Source organism: Passer montanus, unplaced genomic scaffold (assembly GCF_014805655.1).
Source record: "Passer montanus isolate IOZ18808 unplaced genomic scaffold, ASM1480565v1 scaffold10, whole genome shotgun sequence".
Lineage (NCBI taxonomy): Eukaryota > Metazoa > Chordata > Aves > Passeriformes > Passeridae > Passer > Passer montanus.
The window spans coordinates 21,168,204-21,190,085 of NW_024356505.1; the positions used below are offsets into that span (position 1 = coordinate 21,168,204).

The window sequence follows — 21,882 nt, forward strand, 5'->3', positions numbered from 1 at the left end:
ATTGATATCTATTCACAGGACATGATTTCACTGTATCATTTCATACTTGAAATTCATTATGTTCTTTTAATCAGGGTACAAACATGAAAAGGTGCGTGTGTTACTGTTTCTTTTAAAGGTGCATCATTTTTTTTTATTCTGTGTGCTTAATAGTTACTAGTCAGTGTTCTTTACATTCTTTGCATTCAGCATTTAAATCACCTATGTGTGAAATACAGTATCACCTGCAGAGGTACAGAAAAATGTAAGAGCGATTTCTTGAATTGTTAGTCAAATATACTGGTTTACCTTTTAGTCATCAATATGACATCAAGGGGCTACAGCATGTGAACTGTGGTATGTAGAAGTCTTGCACCATTGCTGTACAGGAAATCTTGCAGACTCTCTCCTCTTCTTGCACAGCTGCTGATTACCATATATGCATTGGGAAAAAGTATATTTCTGCTGTACAGAATGGCTGGGAAGTAACACAGACACTTTGGAAACTTTAGAGCTCCCTTTGCAAGCTTTCAAACAAAGCCCTTTGATCTAACTGCATGCCTGTTCTGTGTCCCAAATTTCACCCTATGGGGCTTTCTGCTTTAAGAACACCCTCAGCTGGGGCTACTTTATGTTGACTGCATTGAAGTTCATCGGAGCATGCACCTTACCGTATTAACATATTCTTTAGCTTTTACAAGTTTGTAAAGATGGTTGACTGCAAAACTAATGTGTCAATACAGCAGAATTAAATTAAGGCACACAGAAAGTTATCAATAATGTATTATATCAGAATTACAGTCCTTTGGAACTGAACGTTTTGCTGCTGGCAGTGCAAGAAAAGCAAAGATGTGTATTTATTGTTGGGTGCTGAGGGTTCAGTATGAAAATCAATATAATAAAAATTTTCACAGTGTCTAGTTCTCTATAGTTCCCAAACTATTGAAAAGTAAAAAGGCAAAAAATTAGTTTTGTATTTAAAACTGCTTCACCCTTCTAGTTATATTTTTCTTTTATCTAAAAAATGTAAAATGAATACAAATGCAGTAAGTATTGTATATTAAATACAGAAAATTAGCAGTGTTGGTTTCTAGTTTTTATGTTTCCAAGTGTTTTTCTCAACACCCTGTGTATTCTAGAAAATCAACAAACACACCACAACCGGACACAGAAACATAAGCACATGCACACCCTTTCCAGCACTATATACCAATTTTATAAAAATCTACCCCATTTTATCACAATTACTCCTTCCTAGGTATTTTGCTTACCTACAATGAATTCCATTTTAAAAAATTATAATCTAAGAGTTTATTTTTTCTTTCAAAAGCAAAACATTGCTGCAGTTGCCGGGGTTGCTGTATGATTTAGCAGTGATCTGCTTTTTACTGAAATATTTGTTTTGGTCTAGGGAAACTGTGCTTTAATTCAGCTATAATGGCTCTCATTTGTCCATGAAATGCACTATTTTTCCCAAACGTTACTTGATCCAAATGTTGTGCTAAATATGCATGGTATTTTTGTATTCCTTAAGATTCAGCTATTTTCATCTTCATCTTTTAAAGAGCTGAGCACACTTTATCGATTGACTGTTTTTTCTTGATTGGTTATTGTCATGGTTTGACACTGGCCAAATGCCAGGCACCCACGAAAGCTGTTTGCTTACCCTCTTCTGCTACAGTTGGGCAGAGGAGAGGGAAAAAAATTGACTCAGGGTTCATGAGTTGAGATAATGACTGGGAGAAAACACTCCAAGGGCAAAACAGGTTCATATTTCAAGGTATAAGGTAGATTTATTATTAACAGAATCAGAGGATGATAATGAGAAGCAAAATAAGCCTTTAAACCACCTTTTTTCTCCCCCATCCCTCCCTCCTTCCCACGGACAGCACAGGGAGACAGGGCCCGGGGGATTTTGTCAGTTTGTCACCAGAGATCTTTTTCTGTTCACTCAGGGAGAGAAGCCTTTCCTCTGCTGTGCCATCGGGTCCCTCCTGCTGATGCCTTGAGAGGCTGCCTAGAACAGAGGCTAGACAGTGTTAAAGGAATAAAGTAGGTATTTATTAAAAAGGCCTTCAGAGGATACAACTTGGGCAGTACAAGTGTCCATCCAAGGCTACACTCAAGGTGGATGATGGATCACACGTTTTCACACTTTTGTAAGTTTTGGTCCATTTACATATTGGGGTTAATTGTCCAATTACAGCTTCAAGTTACGAAGTACCATCCTCCTAGACTGCTCAATTTGCTGTTGTTTATACTTTTTAGGACTGAAGCTGCAACAGTGTCCTTGGTTCTTGGGCTAGAAAAGTATTGTTTTGTCCAAATAAACTGTAAAGAGAACTTTTTAACACATTATATGAAGTTCAGAATTATATACTAAGGCAGTATAGAATCTGGAAAACATGAAAGCTAAAACTTAAGGCATCACCATGGGAGACAGTTCTCCATGAACATCTCCAGCATGGCTTCAGTCTCACAAGCAGCAGTCTTCCTAAAACTGTTGCAATGTGAGTCCTTCCCACAGACAAACAGTCTTTTTGAAACTTGTGGCATGGGTCACACATCCACAGGGTGCAGTCCTCTAAGGGTAGGCTGTTCTAGTTTGGAAGCAAACTTTTTAACACATTATATGAAGTTCAGAATTATATACTAAGGCAGTATAGAATCTGGAAAACATGAAAGCTAAAACTTAAGGCATCACCATGGGAGACATTTCTGCATGAACATCTCCAGCATGGCTTCATTCTCACAAGCAGCAGTCTTCCCAAAACTGTGAGTCCTTCCCACAGACAAACAGTCTTTTTGAAACTTGTGGCATGGGTCACACATCCACAGGGTGCAGTCCTCTAAGGGTAGGCTGTTCTAGTTTGGAAGCAAGAGCCCTCTCTCTCTATCTCTGGAAGCAGGGGCGCCGTCTCCATTCGAGTCTCCCACTGGATCACACCTTTCTCTGGCGTCCACCCACTCCGGTGTGAGTGCTTTTCTCATGGGCTGAGTGGATTTCTGCATCCTCCATGGACCTCCTGGGATGCAGGGGGACAGCCTGTGTCACCATGGTCCTCACCATGGCCTGCAGAGGAATCTCAGCTCCGGCACTTGGAGCACCTCCTGCCCTTCTTTCCCCACTGACCTTGGTGCTGCCATGTTGTTTTCCCTCACATGTCCTCACTTCCTCGTCTTCTCTGACTAGAAGAACAACTGCTGCCTGTAGGTACCATTGTCAACAAGTTCCACCAGTTGAAAGATTCCTGCAGCATCCTGCAGCTCTGAGAGGTCGATCTCACCCAGGTCCGTGCCAGAGAGTTCCTCACTATGTTTTCACTGCCAGCCAGGCAGCCCTGCCACAGCACTGGTGCCATTTGAGGTCTCCCTTTGTGCCCTTCTGTCTGCAGCACAGCTGGCTAGGGGTGACCAGGCAGGCAGGGCTCACTGTGGGCCACCCTGAGATGGCCCCAGCAGCAGACTTCACCACCCCTGGGAAAAAACTACCCAGCCCTGTTTTGATTTTCTTCTTAAATATGTCATCACAGAGGCGTTACCAGCCTCTCTAATTGGGCCAGCAGCATGTCCATCTTCAGTGCCATCACAGACTGACTCTCAGACATAGTGGAAGCTTCTAGCAGCTTCTCAGAGAAGCCACTTCAGTGGCCCTTCCCACCAAAAACCAGTCTGTGCCAAATCAACACAGCTATAAATATGACTAGTAACACTTCTGGGTATATAGATATTATAAAAGTAGATGTTTTGAGTCAAACACAAAATGACTTATCATGCTCCAAAACAAGCTGCATTTTTTCTGGTTTTACTTCAACCAAAAAATCCTCATCAAAATACCTCAAATACAGCTTCAGCTGATTGTGACATTCATTAAGTTCTCTTCAGAGCAGGATACAAGTATCTTCTACTAATGCGGCCTCCAATGAGCCACGAGATCCAGGAATCTAAAAACTATCAGCTGAAGCATTCAATGAGATGACAGCTTCTGGATGAAAGCTGACACAGGGACAGAAATGACTGCAAAGCTAATCAACGGATTTTCAACTTAGAATCAAAACTTTGTGCTGCCCTTAGAAACCTGAAGGAACTATGGAAGTCTTTTACAAGCATCAGTTACATAAACAGCAGGCACAACACAGACAAATAAAAAGCTACCTTTACATTATGTGACTCTCCAAATTAGTCTTTAAGCACATTATAAGATTATGAGCAGAAGTCCAGCCGGGGACAGACACAATGTGAACTGCAGTGAGGCCAGAGTCACAAATGTCTACATTAGCCATAGCTAATTGTGGGGAAAAAAGGGGAAAATAAGGGAAATACATAGCATCACATAAAAGCTTCTATAGGCATTTGGATACTGTCTGGTGCTTCATCACTGATAGTGCTCACAGCAAGACGCCACAGAAGAAAATCCAACAGTCTATTAACAATTATGGAACAAATTCTTCACATGCAAATTTTCTTCCTGGCCTTCATCTGTGAGAAGGTGAGTTCCTAAGACCCAATTATGGAAAAGAAAATTATAGTAAAAAAAAAAAATCCTCTAAGCAAAATAATAAGGAAGGAAAGTATTCGAAGGTGGGAAAAAGCACAAATGTTACTTTTCCCATTACCCACATATAAGTTATTTCACTCTGCCTCAAAATCATCTAATGTCACTAGGTATCACATCTGATAGCACCACAGAAAAAAATGTTAACTTAAAAATAATTTTAAATGTATTGTCTTTGTCTATCATTTGCCTGGTATTTGCTGAAAAAGGAAAGTAAGATTTTTACATTATCTGTATGAATTCTCATTTTGAACTCATCAGTTGTGTTGCTCCTCCACCTCCCTCCCATCCCTTTGATAAACAAGGTCATCTTTTAGTCTCCTAGCACACAGAAGTCCTTTCCCTAAGTATTTTCATCCATTTTTAGAAATCTGGCTTGTCTGGCTAGACTTTCAAGCCTTCCCAGCTTGAATTAAATTCCCAGTCTAATTAAAATACTGTGGAGTGCCTAGCCCAGGGAGGAAAAGCTAATTGGGGTCTAATTAAAATACTGTGGAGTGCCTAGCAGAGGACTCCCTCCTCCCCAGTGCCTGCATAGGGAGGGACCCTGCACCCCTCCTTTCCTGTCGTTCTATTTCCAGGCACCAGGCTCAAAGCCTCGCAGCACAAAGCGTGGCATGAATAAACACTTTTAGCTCAACTTTGGTCAAAACATTTCTGAAGAGTCATTCTGTCTGGGCAGATTTGACACAGCCCGGGCATTACCTCTGCTGCTTCAGCTGAGCCGAAGCCCCCGGAGCCCCACAGCTGTGCCAGCACGGGGACACACAGACAGCTCTGGGGACACAGACAGCATGGGGACACACAGCTCTGGGGACACAGCACGGGGACACGACACACAGACAGCTCTGCTCCAACTTGGGCCACCCTTGAGCCTCCCAGGGCTGCCACAGCACTGGGGACACGTGTGCAGTGCCATGGGGCAGCCACCTGAAACGGGGGTAACTCCAGAATGGTCCAAATCTGAACATGCATTTGGGGCAAGGACTTCTCCATGCATCACAAAAAGGATATTATAATAGACTTAATAGTACTCCTAATCTCATTTTGTATGTATTTTAATGCAATTTATTTCTTTAGCTTTCAATGTATTTCTCCAGTGTTGCAAGGCAGCTCAGGGAGAACTTCTGCCTGGTGTATTTCCAAAGTAGCCATCCTTGTTTTAGAACAGACCAGCTGTTTTCTGAGGAATAAAATTTCCCTTTTGCACTATCTTGCAATTTTAAGCACTAAATTTAATTTGCAACTGAACAAATTTTACTTGCAAATCTAGTATAGTCACTTTCTTAGTTTTCTTCTAGTTCCTCACAGGCTGCTCTTGGTTTTACTAAGCAATTTGGTATCACAAATTCCTGTGGGCTCACCAATTTTTCCAGCTCTTCCCAAGTATGAAGACAGCAAAGCTATTTCAGTAACAAAACTCATTTGTGCTTGCTATGATTAACGTATTAACATGTGATTACCTTTCTCCATTTTTACAAAGCTGTGACTAATATGCTGTAATTTTTAATGGTAATGCTTTGAGAAAAGGACATTTGAAATTCTGAGTTAATAGATCCCAATAACTCCCGGGCTTGTCTTAGCACTTCCATTAACCTCATGTACTATTAACCCTGCCGATATTACAACGCTTTATTTTGCAGTGTAGATGGCTAACAAGGGATGAGTACACACCTTTTTTTTCCCCTCTCTTTTTCTTATCTCCCCCTCCCGCCGAAATAGGGTCTAATTCTATGTCAGGATAGGCTGCTGTTTCATAATACCTCAGTCTGTGCTTCTACCGAAGGCAAAAGGAGAAGCGAACGCTGCGGTTCCCTCTGTGACTGACCACCAGATGGATCAAGAGGAGACAAACCTCTCACTGCGAAATCCTGCCCTCTCCTGGGAGGCAGATTCCAGACGAGAGCCCCAGGACACAAGTGAGCGTTTACATCTCAGGGCTCCCCTCAGGGCCAGCCCCTGCTCCTCCTTCCAAGGCTGCTCCTCGGCAGACGGGAGACGTGGAGCTCCTGGAGCGGCTCCAGCGAAGGGCCACAAAGAGCATCTCTCTTAGGAGAAAAGGCTGAGCGAGCTGGACCTATTCAGCCTCAAGGAGATACTGAGAGGGGACCCCATTAATGTGTATAAATATCTGAAATGGGGGTGCCAAGAGGATGAATCCAGGCTCTCCTCAGTGGTTCCAAGCAATAGGACAAGAGGGAACGGACAGAAGCTGATGCACAGGAAGTTTCTCCTGAATATGAGCAAGAAATTTCCTATGCAGGTGACCGAGCGCTGGAACAGATTGTCCAGAGAGGGTGTGTGGAGTCTCCCTCTTTGGAGATATTCAAGAACCTGGACACAATCCTCTGTCATGTGCTCTAAGACGACCCTGCTTAATGAGGGAGGTTGGGCCAGAGGACCCACTGTGGCCCTTCCCATACTGTGTGTCTGTCCCATACTGTGATTCCGTGTCTCCCCACCGCCCCACCCGAAGTCCTGCAGTAACACTGCCCTGCCCTGCCCTGCCCTTCCCGGCCCTGCCCTTCCCGGTCCCCGCGCTGCCGGGGCCGCTCTGGGCGGAGCGGGGCGGAGCGGAGCCGCGCGGCCCCGGCAGGCGGCGCTGTGTGCCCGCCGCCATCGCCGCTCGCGGCGCGCGGCGGGCCGGAGGCTGCCGAGGGCCGGGACCGGGGTCCGGCCGCGCCTGGGGCGACAAAGGCGGGCCGTGCCCTGCGCCTCGGCCCGCCCGGCCCGGCCCCCCGGGACCTGCCGGAGCCCCGTGTGGGTGGGTTGTCCCTCCCTCGGCACGTGTTGGAGGCTCCCTGGCAGGACCTCTGATTGCCTTGTCAAATCCTGCAGCATCGTGACTGACGCCTGCTTTGTGATCTGTCGAGGAAAGGTGGTTAAGATGCTGGCCTGGTCCGTACAAAAATAAAATGTTCCCAATGGGAGTTGATGCAGTCTTTGAAGTAGCTCTGATTCTAGCTAAGCCGCATTTCCTTAAACTTGGCGTTCAGCTGTACCTGAGAGATCTGAAATTGAGCTTTACGCAGCGGGCACAAAATGCTTCTACACACCTGACTGCAGAGCCTGAGCTCGTGCACAACTGAAACACATTCATCCTTCCTCCTACTTTTCTTTAAATGTTTTTGTACCAGTTAGCCTTTCACCTTTTACTCGTAACCACTTAAACATTGTATGCTGCTGAATTTTAAGACTAAACACAAATCATAATACTTTAATTATTTCCCTTTCTCTGTTTCTTTCTTGTATATGCTATGAGTTCATAGTCAGAACCATTCACACTGCAAACCGTGGTGGAATAGTATAGTAATAGATTTGAAGGACTCAGATACCATTTAGATAGATGGCAAAGTCCCTTTTATTGCTTTGTTGACCTATCAAAAGAAATCTGAGTCTACTAAAAGCTGACAGTGTATTAGACTTCAAGACTGGTTCTGTGGTTGAAATGTCCTGTAGGGTTTTCAGGTATTTATTTATTCTTAATTTTCTTTTAATGGGACAGCTGGGGTGTACCTGCCAATGCCAGCAAATCTTTATGTCCCTGTATAAGATTTATTATGCCATCTTGGCATAATACATAGCACAGACAGGTTATAATACAGGACCCTTTGCTCCTCGTGTATGATCATAGAGATTTCTACTGTTATTCTGTGCCATGTCCCTGCTTAAATACACCATTGTTTTTGACTTTCTGGAGATGGAAAATAAACATGTTTTTTGCACATCTGCAGGGTACTTGCAAGGCAGCAATAGTATTGCTTGCCCAGAGAGCCCTGCCTGACAGAAGGTGCCTTACACTTCTCATGAGCAAGGAATCTATACAGCAAATACCTTGATTAATACCTGCCTGAGCAAACTACCAAAAGAAGAAAATGAATGTGCAGACAATCACTTTCTTTATTGAGGGTGCATTTCCATGCTCCTTTTGTCTGGTGACATGAAGTTTGGCAAAGTAGTGTAAATACTTTTCAGAAATGTTTATTGGTGAAGTAATTCTTCATAAACAAACCTGGTTGAAATTATAAGAACATGTCTTAAGACATAAATTTCCTAAGCCTGGAATATAGAGCAGTACACAGTCATTAAGTACTTGCTGTGGTAAAGTTAAAGCCAATGAAAGGAGGATGCTTCCTAGCCAGTTATCCAGGGGCAGTTTGGGCAAGTAGAAAATAAGCATTTGATAGCTGTAGCTTCTTCAACAGGTAAAGAGTTTTGTTGGGAAGTGGTGAGGTGTTCATGACTTGTTAGCTCAGGTAGGAAAGTAGCTTATTTTCATTTAAGAGCAGCAAGAGACCCCTTTTCTTTTTTTTGTTTTTAAATAATTGCATAAGAAGAGCTTTCAGATACAAATTTTTGAATGGTAACCAAAAGTCAGTTTGCTCACTGGAGTAACCCAAGTTTCTAGTGGATTTAATGCATTGAAACTTTCACTTTCTTTAGTGAAAACAGTTCAGATAGCGTTGTCCTGCATTCCTAAAGGAGCTCCTTTTCCACTCAAAGCTGAACTCAACTATTCATTTTTAGATTTGTCATGTGAATGCCAAAATGTTGTAACACATGTGAGATATCTACTTGAGTGCATACTTCCATCTGCTACTTGTTTCAATTGGCACACCTCCTTGTTTATTTGCCATGTTAGTTAGCCTTTTTGTGTGAATTAAAGCAACAAAGCAAAGCCCCAAGAAGTGGCAGTAAATGTCCCCTTAGAGTTGGAAAGTCAACTTGAGTCTCAAAATGCTCTGCTTGAAAGAGCTCTTGGATTGCTTCAGAGTGGTCCAGCTGGTGAATCTGAGCTAAACTTGTGTGGGCAGCGCTTCTTCCAGCCAGATTCCTCATCCCAGGCAGAGCCTGGAGTGCCTCTTCCAGGACCAAATGTGTCCCCAGGAGCTGAAGGCCACCAGCCTGCTTGCAGTCCAGAAACCCAGCACTGCTGTGGTCACTGCTTCTGCAGTGGGAGCAACAGGAGGGGAGGCAGCAGCTGCTGCTTCTGACAGCTTTCACAAATGCTCACTTACGGTGCATGGTGGTTTCTGAATGCCTGATAAAAAGCAGCGTTGGACATGTGGGAGCTACACAGATGGCCAGATCTTTGCTTTGGATCTACAAAATGTACTCTTAAAAATTGTCTCAGATTAGGCAACCAAAGCAAGTCTTCTTTTTGGATGTTTGATCTTTTTCCTCGTCTCCAAACTGAACAGTAAGAACAGTGTGTGTTATGTTCTGCAGAAGTAAAGTGTTGGGATGACGCAGTGATAAAATAAATGAGATAAGGGGGTATATGTACCTCCTTTTCACATGAAAAAAATATTGCTGGCATAAAAAAAATATAGAAGAGTTTTTCCATTAACTCGTGAGGTGGATTATGAATTGCAAATTTTAATTTAATCTTTTGTAACACAAAGAGGATGCATAGGTTTGAAAGATGGAATACCTCATAACATTGGGATTATGTATGTTTGGGTTTTGTGAGTTTTTCCTCCTTTAAATAGCCCTAAGTCACAGCATTTTGTTACATGTATAATTGTAGCAAAGTACCACTGCTTGCTTGTTTTGGTGCAAGAAATTTTATGCAGAATTTAGTGACTCCTGTCAGCAATTTTGAACAGAACTTTAAAGGCATAGGATCAGTGGACTCAGAGGGGGAGAGCTGAAATTTAATTACATTTTCTATATCCCAAGGAAGAATATTTCAGAAAACACGGTACTATTCTCGTTTACAAAATCATTGCTTAAGGAAGGGAATTGTTGGAAGGAACATTGTTGGTCTTTTTGTGGATCAGTTCTTTCTGCCACAGTATGACTACAACTGAAAGCACTCACCTGAGTCTTTCTGCCAGACTGAATAAACTTAGTTTAGCTAAATCTTCTATATTCTTAGAAACAAGTCAGAATTATTTTTTCAGGGAGTGATAAAAAGTTTATGTGAAGAACAAACAAGATATTTTGGTATCATAGTGTAACTGATGAATTTGGTATTTCTTTTTTGTATTTCAAGGCTTATATGAATCCCATAGCTATGGCCAGGGCACGAGGTCCTGCCCCAAATTCAGGACCAACAATACAGGACTACTTGAACAGGCCAAGACCAACATGGTAAGTGGCACCGCCTGTCTGCCTTTTTGACTTCTTCAGCAAAAGATTTGTTCTCTCTTACTAAAATGTCACTGGTGCTTACCTCATTTTGAAATGTATATTTCTCATCAGTCTGTATTTTTTTGGCAACAGTTCCTCTGAAGAGGAAAATATCATTTTAGCTCTTGCTCAAATTGTAATACCTAAACCTTGTAGATATATTTAATTTGTAAACAAATTAATCTCTAAAAGAACCATTTTGCTAGTATCTTCTTAGAATCCCGTTTACCCTACCCAACAAAACCATCACGTGGAGATATTATCAACAACTTACTTTATGTTCAATCCCTTTCCCTACCCTCATGAGACATTAGAGAACAATTTACCTAATTGCAAAGTTAGCTTTAGATCTTTTGGAGGGATTTAACAACCGTACTTAAGTTATTAGGGTTAGGTTACCATATGTGTAACATCTAAGATGCTTTCATTCTTCTCTTGGAAGTTCAACCAAGGCTAAACTTAAAAAAAAAAAAACTACAGAAAAGTTAGACATTGACAAAGGTATTTTTCATTGTAAAATTGTGATCTGTCATCCTTTTCATACAGGGAAGAAGTGAAAGAGCAACTAGAAAAGAAAAAGAAAGGATCCAGGGCTTTGGCTGAGTTTGAAGAAAAGATGAATGAGGTTGGTAGTGTTATTAGCTGTTAATACATGATTCTTTTAATCTAACAAGCTACTTCTATTACCATTTACAATATCAATTAGCCATAATATTTCACTTCACTTGAACTTTTAATGAGTAACTATTTTGTTTCATTTATGTTGAGTTTACAATTTAACCAGTGAAGAGCTACTTTCAGTTTGGAGAAAAAGCCTATATAAAACATTTTTTAGATTGCTGTGAATCAAATCTGACCTTGTCACAAATGTAAATGCATTTATACAAATGCATGTGCTTAAATCAATAAATTAAACAGTGCATTTTCAGGTATGATAAATCAAAGTCTGCTGTTCTAATATTCACTTGTTAAGGTCACGGAATCCAAGTAAAGTGAAAAAAAGTGCATTACTGGAAACAGATGTCTTTGGCAAGGAATATACATGTAATATTATTATGGGAGAAAGCACAAAGAATGGCTTTCAGTCAGATAGGACTATGAAGCACTTGTTTTTCTCTCATCCTAAGCTGATTACAGCATGTGCTGGTTTCCTGATATAAATGCAGCTGTTCTGATGTTTATGTTCTTTACCTACTGAAGATCAGCGCTGTATTAGAAAGTTTCACATGTAACTCCTGTTGTATACAAGGGAGAAATTAGTATACAATGAATTTATTTTGTTTCTGTTCCTTCTTGGGTCCTGGTATCTTGAGATAAGCTTCAGTAATCTTTATCATTGCGTGTAAGTTTCTGGTTGGAGTAGATTATGCTCCTCTGTTATTGGGAGGGCATAGTACCCATAGTACTCTTGTTGTACCTTTTTGCTTGAAAGTTGTACCAGAATGTGGAGAGCCATGGGGTGCTGTTCTGAGAGGATCAGTTGTTTTGTGCTCTGAGTTTTAGCTGGGTGAGTTCGGTTTAGTATTCTATAATATTCCTTACCTGATTTTATCTTTGCTTAATGTGAAATAAGTGAAATTGGCATGCATCAAGCTACCAAACTTTGAGTATGGTAGCAGGGTAGGAAGGGATGCAGGTAATCGTGAAATGGCCATGAGTTATTCCTGAAGCTCCTAAGAACAAATCTCTGAATGCCTGAAAACATCACAAGTCTCTGAATGAGGTGTTGTATTTTACTGACAGTTGTTGGACATTTCTATTTAAAATGTAACACTAGCACAGTCTTCAAAATAATGAGGCACGGGCTGTTGTGAGAGACCTGTCAGAGAGCTCAGGGTACTTGGTATATCAAAGTGCACAGCCCACAGATGCTGCCTTGGTCCATGGAAGCACATCACACACAGCACTGCTTCCTGGCTCATCTGCCATGTCCCTCAGCAGCTCCGTTCAGCTAATTCTCAGTGTGCTGATGTGGGGATCTGTGTATCATCCTGCATTGCACAGGTTATTTGACTCCTGATATTTCTGTCCCCTCAGCACAACATGTGGATCATCATTGTTTTGCCAATACAGTACCAATACAGCTGCATTGTGAGGATCAGAATGGTAGAGAAGGGGGCACATGATTTGTCTGACAGTGAGATTGAACCTAGCAGCCTTTAAGTTTCATGGGGGCAGGTTGGATATTTCAGAGCTCTTTAAGAGGACATTTTAGGTAAACCTAGAGACCAGGTGGGGAATTGAAAAGGAGGAATGAGAGGAGATTTTTATTCATTCATTTGGTGTGCTTGGCCTAACAAAATAAGAGTGTTTCTATGAAGATGTGTGTAGTAATATTGCTGACACCAACAAGGTCCAGAATACACAAAAGAGACACCTATGTTGAAGAAGGGCCAGGAGAAGTTGTCTTGAAGTTTTGTTTCAGGTGATTTTTAGACTAAGATAAAATCACAGTTTTTCTGGTAAGGTACCCTAGTTTTCTAAAGTGCTCTAGCAAGAAGACTGTGATAGAAAAGCAAAAATACCATAATTGATGACCTTCAAGATAAATGGCAATCTCTTAAAGCCAAATAACTTGAACATTAACATTATCATTAAGACTGTATTTGCTAAATAATAATCTTCTGTAAAATCAATTGTATTACACAGCTTTAGTTAAAATTATATATTGTTTATTTTCTTTTAGTTAAGAAATGGGTTTTGTTAAAATTATAATGTCAGGTAGAGGTGAGCTTAAAAAATACTGCTCAGGAATGACCCTCGTGTTACTGTTTCTGTTTTGTTTTCAGAATTGGAGGAAAGAGCTGGAAAAACACAGGGAGAAATTACTGGGTGGAAATGAGAGCTCCTCCAAAAAAAAAGAGGTAAGTTGTTTTCAGTTGTATACTTTCTGTGTTTGGAACTGGATTTATCATCAATGCTGCCAACAAGAATTTTGTGAATACATTTTAAAAGCCAGCATCAAAGTTAATAAACCTAAATGCATGCCAAAAGAAAATTATGCTAATGTAATTTGTTTTGTTCTATTTTTAAGAAAAAGAAAAAAGAAAAGAAGAAATCTAATAGGGTGAGCAAAATTTTCAGTTTTCGGAGCTTTTCTGCTTTGGGGTTGTACCTGTTTGTCATTTAAGTTCTCCTGGAAAGAGAAAGTATAGCTGTAATTTTGATTTTAGATGATAAATTAACTTTTATTTAGAAAGGGTTTGCATATATGTGGTACAAGGAAAATTAAAGGGAGGAAAAGAGCATTAAATAAATATTATTAAAAGAAAACCATTAGAAGTGGTTTAGAAGTTTATTTAAGAAAAATATATCTAAGACCAGCTTCTCAGAAGTAAAATTGTATTCTTATGCTTTGAAAATGAAGACATTTTAAAGGGAGTGTTTGAATAGGCTTTTGAGTATTTGCCAGACAAAATGCTGCATCTCACAAGCTTCACTTTTTGTTGTATTTGGTCAAGTTGTCTTCATCTTCCTCTTCTTCATCAAGCTCTGATTCTTCCAGCAGTTCATCTGATTCAGAAGATGAGGTAAGAGCTAACCTACTGGAATCTGTCATGCTTTGTTCATGAGGTTTATTTAACACAGATTTTGATAATATGTTTTAGAATATTTTGAGGGGCTGGTTTGGATAAAACTATTTAGTTTTTATTAATTTGCTGGATATAATAAAGTCATGAATTTTAGACATTTGTATCTAGTTAATAGTTTCTGTATAAACACTACAGATTTTGGCATCCTGGCTTGTAAACTGGATCCATTTTAACACTGAATTTTTTTTCTAATAGAGTCCCCTATCTAATCATAAAAATGCAAAAATACCATTTTTACTTTCTAGCAAAAATCTCTGTTACAGATAATCAGATCCTATAGCATACATCTAAATAATAAACAGAATCTAGAGAACCTGGATTTTTCACCAGTTTATGTTTTTTCAATGCAGAAGAGTTATAGAGGTCCTCCAATAAAAGAATCAATTGTAGTGTACTTTATTCCTCATGAGAACATTGTAACATGTAGGAATTTGATGTTTCCTTTTCTTTACATTTAATGTAAATCTTTAATTCTAGTGAGAATAAATTCAAGTTTGTGTTTTTCCTTCTTTTTTTACAATATTTATGGATAGGATAAAAAGCAAGGGAAGAAAAGAAGGAAGAAGAAGTATCGCTCCTCACGGAAATCTTCAGCAAGCACAACTTCAGAGTCTGAGTCAGACAGCAAGGTAAATATGCAGATATGTTGCTCTTGGAAAGTTTTCTTGGTTGGTGTTGCAAAACCATAAAGATTTCTGACTTTAACATATTAATATGGTTTTCATCTTCCACATTTAAAGCCATGTATTCTCACAGGGCCTGAGCTGCATTTGTATCTTCCACAGTGTTGCAGTGTGGAATCTGCCTCCACTGGCCACATGCCTAGTGGAAGTAATTGGATCTTTAAAAAATGAACGTGCTTTAATTCCAGCAATTTGTAGCCATTTTTCTGAATCCAGACATATGCAGCTTTTTTGTTGCTCTAATAATTAGTTTTTATACTTCATTAATACTTAAAATGTCTTCTGAATATTCAATTCACCATATCTGAAAATGCAGGTATTGCTGGATAGCAGTGGCCAGAACATTGCCTTTCTAAATATTTGAGTAGTTTCCTGTTGGACAGCTGAGCCTTTCCCAAATGCATATTAAATTGAAGTTGTCTTTTTCCTTTTCTGAAGTATAGCAATGTAAACACGTGGGCTTACCAAATGAACAAAAAAGTGAAGATACACAAGGCAGCTTGTTCTGTTATGTTAGTATTTTTCTGTCTTACAGTGTATAGTTACTGTACTTCTTGCTTAAGTATTAATAATACAGTGAGTTTTTAAGATTCTCTGTGTAGACTTTATCACAGGCTTTCACTGCAGTACCTCATTTGGTGGTATGTAAATTGTAATGAATGACTATGTGCAGACACCTGAATGGATTTGTGCTAACGGGAGGTTAAAAACTTCTGCTACATAAAGGGACCCAGAGATACCCTTACTGCAAAAAACTCTGGGAAAACATCTGCTTAACCTGGTCTGATCAGCAGAGACGCACATGAATAACGAAGAAAGATTCCCAACTGTTACATGTTATACATGGTTACAGCAGTGATAGCTGGTATCCTTCCCAGAGATTTCTCTAAGTGTCCTGCAAAGATGCTGTCACCTCATTCCATACAAACCTTCTCATGCTGCTGGATCAGGAGATTAGCAGCTGCATCAAAATTACAGCTTTCTTCTTCAGTCTTCTTTCTACTGCAAGGTAGAAAGGAAAATCTTGAAGAATTACCTTCAACAGACATAAAAAGACTATAGGTCAGATTACTTGGAGATTTCTTCCTTTTCCATGACATGATTTTGTTGTGATTTGTTTTCCTTTCTGTTTAGGATAGCACAAAAAAGAAGAGGTCAAAGGAGGACTGTGAAAAAGAGAAGGTATTTTTATTCTTTGAATCCTTTGATCAGAACTGCATGTTGCATACATAATGGATATTTCTTTTTTTAATATTGAATGCCTCACTTTACATCTGTGGAAATTTTCTCTCCAAACCCACACAGTCAAAAGGTATTCAGTGCACCCAGTTTGAATTTTTAAAGAGGTTTAGTTGGATTCAGCTCCTGGTTTAATAATTATTGTAGTGAAAACCACTGGATCTGTTCTTGTTACAAAGGTAAATAAAAACTGTATCTAATCTGCTACAGCAGTTCAGCTGCATCCCTAGTGTTTTGGGGCTTACCTTTAGCTGTTACATTGAGCTGAAAATGTGTGTGGTGATATTTTCAGTGGCACACTTGGTAGGTTATTGACTTGCTACTGTAAATTAAAAAACATGAGCAGAGGATCTCTTTATCTAAATGTAGTCATAATTATAGATACTTCTGACAGCTTTGAAGAACTGGGGAGAAAAATATATTAGCTTAAGGAAAATCACCTTATTCTGTCATTTCTCTAAGCATGAAAATCCTCTCTCCTGCCCACCACCACGCCATTTTGTACACTCATCCATTATCTTTAACATAAACAATCTAATTGACTTAAATTTTAGTTGTTCATACATTGTGGATATGTAAACTAAAAATGCTTTCAGAGTCCACCCTAGTCTTTCTCTCCAGTTACCTTTCTTATCATGTTGGCCTCTCCTGCTCTGGTCAGTAGTATTGATGTTGATGTACAAACTCTCCATTGCCTAAGGCAAATGTACTGATTTTTCCCCCCTTGCTCCTGCTTCTGTGTCCATTTCCCATGTCATCTTTATGAATGGCTTCTCTTTGAAGACCAAGTATCTACCACTGTCCCTTGTTGTAGTCCTACTTTCACACATCCTTTGGAAGCAAAGGGTACTTGGGGACTAGAGGTCTTTCTTCCCCTACCTGCAGATCCCCCATGTGTCAGATGGGCTGCATCCTGTACTTGGTCATGAGATCTTTTCAGAAGTTTCTTGTCTTAGAAACTGATTGAGAGAAAGTACCTTCAGTCCTAGGAACACATTGCCTTGTCTACAGCAAAGGAAGTGCAGGGAGCAGAAAAGGATCTCATCAGAACAATCTTACACAGCATCAGGATTTTAAAAAACCTGTCTTTTAAATGCACTAGAGTGAAATATGATATGTTGAAAGTACAGCTGGCAGGAACAGCTTGTTCTGGTTCAACACGAATGCAGAGGGAGATTTTTCTTTCATGAACAAAGCAAGAGTCTGAAACTAAAGTGTTTGTATGTATATATTGAGACACCTTCAGTTACTAGTTACTTTAAAGTGGTGAAATATTTTATTTTCCAATACTTACTCCTCCATGTGTTATTTAAAAGAAGAGAATGTTATTATTCCTCTCGCTTTTAGACAGTTGCTGTATCTTGGTAACAAGAAAAAGGAATATACAGGAAATTATTATTTTCACTAAAAGTTGATCGTAACAGTTTGGTAGGGTAATTTGATGATGATGATGGAATTAGTTTAATGTCAATAATATTTTAAAATACTTCACAACTTAGAAGTGATATTTCAGTCTTAAATTTTAAGCAGAAATTTTATAAAATGTGAAAGATCTGACTTTACTCACAAATGTATTACTTTGTGTAGGAAGGTAAAAATCACCACAGGAAAAGGAAGAAAGCAGATCGTGGTGATGGACCTTTATCGTCAGAATCTGTGTCTGAATCGGATCAGACAGAAGAGGTCAGTGTGAATCCTCAGTTTCAGATGTTACAGTGCTTGTACCTTAGTGATTCATGAGTGAATCAATCAATCATTAGCTTAGATTTAATACATTGTTGAAACTGTTCAGCAATGTACAAGTGAATCGAAGAGTGCAGTGCACTCAAAGTTGTTTGTATTTTTCCTTTTAAAATAAACTTTTAAGGATTGTTTAGTCTAGCTTCTATCACCTGCAAGTAATTTTGAATTAATTTTCTTGAGAATCAACTTTTTATGGATACTACATTTGGTTTCATTTTCTTTAGGTGCAAGCAAAAAAGAAGAAAAGCAATGAGGAAAAAGAGAAAACTGCAAGTATCCCTCTTACTCATACTGTAGTTTTAGGATATAATACTCTGTACTTGGTTAATTTCCAGTTTCACATTTTTCACTAATACAAATGTTTCATAGCAGTAGTCTACTGTTACATCTAAATTAAGTTTCTCTATTTACTTGCTGAAGTCACTTTTTCAATAGTTGAATTAAAGAAGAATTTGTCACTCTTTTGCCTATATGTGATTTGAGATTTATACAAATTTAACACTGTAGAACATATTTTATTCTGTATTAGTGTCCTAGAACTACTAATACCTGTGTGGTATCAAGTAGGGGAGCAGTTTGCCACACAGACATCAGGGCTTTTCCTTCATTAGCATTGTGTGTAATTCCTTGCTAAGCCTTCTCTGCCACCATGGAAAGGGCCTTAGGACAAAATTGCTGCAGCATCTGTGCCATTATAACTCTTCTCCCAACCAGATAAAAAGCTGTCAGCAACCTGCTACTTTTCTCAATATTTTTTTCTTTGTATCTCTTGGTGAAAGTGAGAGGAAGGTTCAGCAGTGATTTATGTGGAATCCAGATTTACCACATGTACCTGAGGTTCCTCAGTGAGGAGTACAGTGGGTTTGGGATCCTAAACGCCCACCTGAGATGTCTTTGTATTTGTCTCCCCTGTCAGCAGCAGTGTTCCTTACCAGGCATCTCAGTTGTCCACATGAGGTAGGGCAAACCGAAGGTCTGCATTAGTCACCTAGAATACAGGCATAGGATTATCAGTGATACTCAGTACACATTTCTCCATGGAACTTGCTTGTTTTTTCAGACTCATATGAACCATTTGCCATATCATTTCTAGTGATTGCTTATGGTCTTTTTCATAAAATATTTGCATGTGTAAGGAATATGTATAAAACAAAGCTTTAATACTGATTGTTTAATTTATGCAATACCACACCTATTTGAGAATTTCAGTTGAAATTCTGCTTTCAAAAAGACAAGATTGCATCTCTGAGCTTCTGTATTACAGTGATCAGAGTACTACCTTTAGGACTGAGTCCAGTAGGGTTAATTTGATTGTATGTATATATACAGCTGAGATCATAATTGTTTTATGTTAAACAAGGTACACGTGATAGTCTAGCCAAGTGTAGTTGAGCTGTTTAATTTTACACAGTGAATTTAAGTGCTTACTTTAAAAGCTGTAAAGATCCTAGTTATTCCCAAATCTGTCACTACTGGTCAGCACTTCCTTATTACTTTCTCAGTAATCTAATGTTCTGAAAATAATTTAAAATATTAGGAAATGTCATAGTGACAGTGATCAGGGGTGTAAAATAGCCATACCATGGTGGAGATAAATTTAAACTGAAGACTGCTCATAATAGTGCAAATTGCCAAGTAAAGTATTTCTTTTTCTGATTTCTCAATAGGCTTCTGTAGAAATCTCTTTTGAAATGTCTTTCAAAAGATATCCTTTCTGGGCTCTCATTTTGCATTAGCAGAATGTAATAGACAACAATTTTATTATACAATAACTTTGGTTTTTTGGGGTTTTTTTGTTTCTTTTTAGGATAAAACAAAAAAGAGAAAGAAGCACAAGAAACATGGTAAAAAGAAGAAAAAGAAGACTGCTGGTTCAAATTCAGATTCAGAATAATATTTTAAAACAACCGGAGACTATCAACAGAAGTGCAATGACTAAAGGAAACTTAAACTGTGAAATGACAGCAAACTTTACCAAACTGCATGAGTTTTCCTGTGTTTTAGAAATGTTCCTAATCTTTCAGTAGCCAGCCAGATGCAGCTGTGCTGGGAAAGGCCGTTGTTATTGCCTGCTGCTTAATACACGAGGTACAACTTTGATAAGATTCCAGTAAGCAGTGTTAGATGTTTGAGACAATATGAGATGGTAGGCCACCTGAGGTGTAAAATATTGGAAAATAAGAGTTAAACCTTTTAGATAGTAAAAATAGTCTTTTAAAGCATTAGTAAAAGTCTTTATTTGTAAATCAGGACAAATTAAATCCCAAGTTCATCCTGCAGGTTAACATTATGCATAAACTACAAGCTGGTGTCTGCTAATGGAAAATTAATGATAACATTTAAAAGGCTGCCTTTGTAGAAATGTGTATCATCTGCCCCATTACCGTCTCCATGCTTATGAGAAAGGGAATGCTACCATTTTGGCTACCTGAATAGGGTGCCTTTTGCCTTTGATTCTCGCAAATCTTTGCTACTTTTAATCCATGCATCTCTGCATTCCTGGGAAGCTAGAGCTATTGCCAGCAGACTTTTCTGAATGAGCAGTTTTGAGCTTCCAAGCATGTGCTTCTGCATTAAGCAAGAGCAATGACATTTTGCAGTATAACTGACAGTCAAAACCTGAAGATTTTACCTCTGCTTTTTCAAAATAGTGATAGACCTTTGCTAGTAAATATGCGCATTTCATTTAATGTAATTTTGGTTTAATTGAAAACTTCTTGCAAACACTGGTAGCTTTCTTTGCATTATCTTTAGAATTGTTTTGCATGATTTGTACCATTTTTAAATTAACAAAATGCAGGTTATCATTTGTTGTAACCAGTTCTATGAATTACGTTTCACATGAAGATTTTCATGTATGTATTTAGTTATAGTTAAGTTCATTGCTGTGTTTAAGTGCACACTTGCTGAAGTTATTTAGCATGTAAAAAGCAAGGTTTTGATACCTTAACAGCTTCATATTGAAGCTGATTTTACTCTGAGCAAGTTCAGTGGCAGATCTGTTATGTGATGTGTCTTGTTAGATAAAAAAACTACTGCCAGAATCTCATTAAAGATACTGTTTAAACAGTTTGTATTTATATTTTTGTACTTGAGGGCTACAGAATGTTGACCTAACTCATAAAGCTGTTTTACTTTAGTTTAGTTGCTTTAGATAACTGAAAAAAAAGCTTTTTTTAATTAAATGTGCCCACAAGAAAACATGAGCAACCATTTGATTTTAGTTTACATTAAATTCTCACTACATCTTCCATTGAAATACTGATTGCTGGACCTTCTGTTAGCCTTTAACAAATGCCCATCCATCCCAGGTAGTCAAATATAGATTGTATTTTTGATCTACCCCTTTTTTCCATTGCACAGGTGCTAACTTAGAACTTACCTCTATTGCATACGGATGTTTCAAATGTTGTGTTGCCAAGAATTTCAGGACTTTCAAGACATTGATTATTAGTCTGCAAACCATAACTAAAATCTGTGGGAGAAAGGTAATTTCATATTGCCATTGTAAAGAGAAATTGTCTTCAAGTTCTTGGGAGAATACAACCATTGAGTTGCAGCAATGTGCATCTAAACAATAGTAATATTTTCATCAACTATTTTATACTCTTGGGCTTGATGTTACCAATTCTAGACACTCTTGTCAGTGAGGTTAAAATAAAGGTGATATGCAGTGAACAGAGGGGTTTGATTTGGGGTTTGTGTTAAGTTTTGTTGGGGTTGTTTTCTTTTTAAGTTGTGGTGTTGCAGTTTTGGTAAAAGAACCTGTAATGAACCATAGCATAAATGCTCTGTCCTATGTGATATCTTATTTGACTTTTACTCAACCACCTGCCACAGAAAGAAATAAAAATGGAAATGAGACCCAGTCTTCCAAATACCTAAGCTGGTTTGGAATTTTAATTGTGTGACTGTAATTGTCTGTTGTGCTCAGCTGTAGGATTGGAGTGCTGCT

The 21,882-nt window shown here is 38.9% G+C and overlaps 1 protein-coding gene across 7 annotated transcripts; it reads left to right on the forward strand.

The window, feature by feature from the left end:
- The first annotated feature begins 7,210 nt into the window (after positions 1-7,210).
- FAM133B (family with sequence similarity 133 member B) lies at positions 7,211-21,805 on the forward strand. 7 transcript variants are annotated; one of them, XR_005627105.1, is made up of 12 exons: positions 7,224-9,734; positions 10,533-10,630; positions 11,216-11,294; positions 13,459-13,533; positions 13,702-13,736; positions 14,131-14,199; positions 14,796-14,891; positions 16,080-16,127; positions 17,772-17,867; positions 18,152-18,196; positions 19,735-20,015; positions 21,291-21,805. XR_005627105.1 is itself a non-coding variant. In XM_039705453.1 (11 exons), the coding sequence occupies exons 2-11, from the start codon at positions 10,539-10,541 to the stop codon at positions 19,819-19,821; spliced, it is 678 nt and encodes a 225-aa protein (XP_039561387.1). In that variant the 5' UTR covers positions 7,211-9,734; positions 10,533-10,538; the 3' UTR covers positions 19,822-21,791. The 7 variants fall into 7 exon arrangements, 6 of the variants coding, with proteins under 6 accessions (XP_039561387.1, XP_039561397.1, XP_039561378.1 ...); XM_039705453.1 differs by having other exon boundaries at positions 7,211-9,734; positions 14,175-14,199; positions 19,735-21,791; XM_039705463.1 differs by having other exon boundaries at positions 7,211-9,734; positions 14,178-14,199; positions 19,735-21,791.
- The last annotated feature ends 77 nt before the right edge of the window (positions 21,806-21,882 follow it).

Bases quoted from the DNA above. Each gene is read 5' to 3' on its own strand.
- FAM133B (XM_039705423.1), top strand. From the start codon at position 10,539: ATGAATCCCATAGCTATGGCCAGGGCACGAGGTCCTGCCCCAAATTCA. The intron at 17,868-18,151 runs GTCAGTGTGAAT...CATTTTCTTTAG, and splicing joins AATCGGATCAGACAGAAGAG to GTGCAAGCAAAAAAGAAGAA. The intron at 18,197-19,734 runs GCAAGTATCCCT...GTTTCTTTTTAG, and splicing joins ATGAGGAAAAAGAGAAAACT to GATAAAACAAAAAAGAGAAA.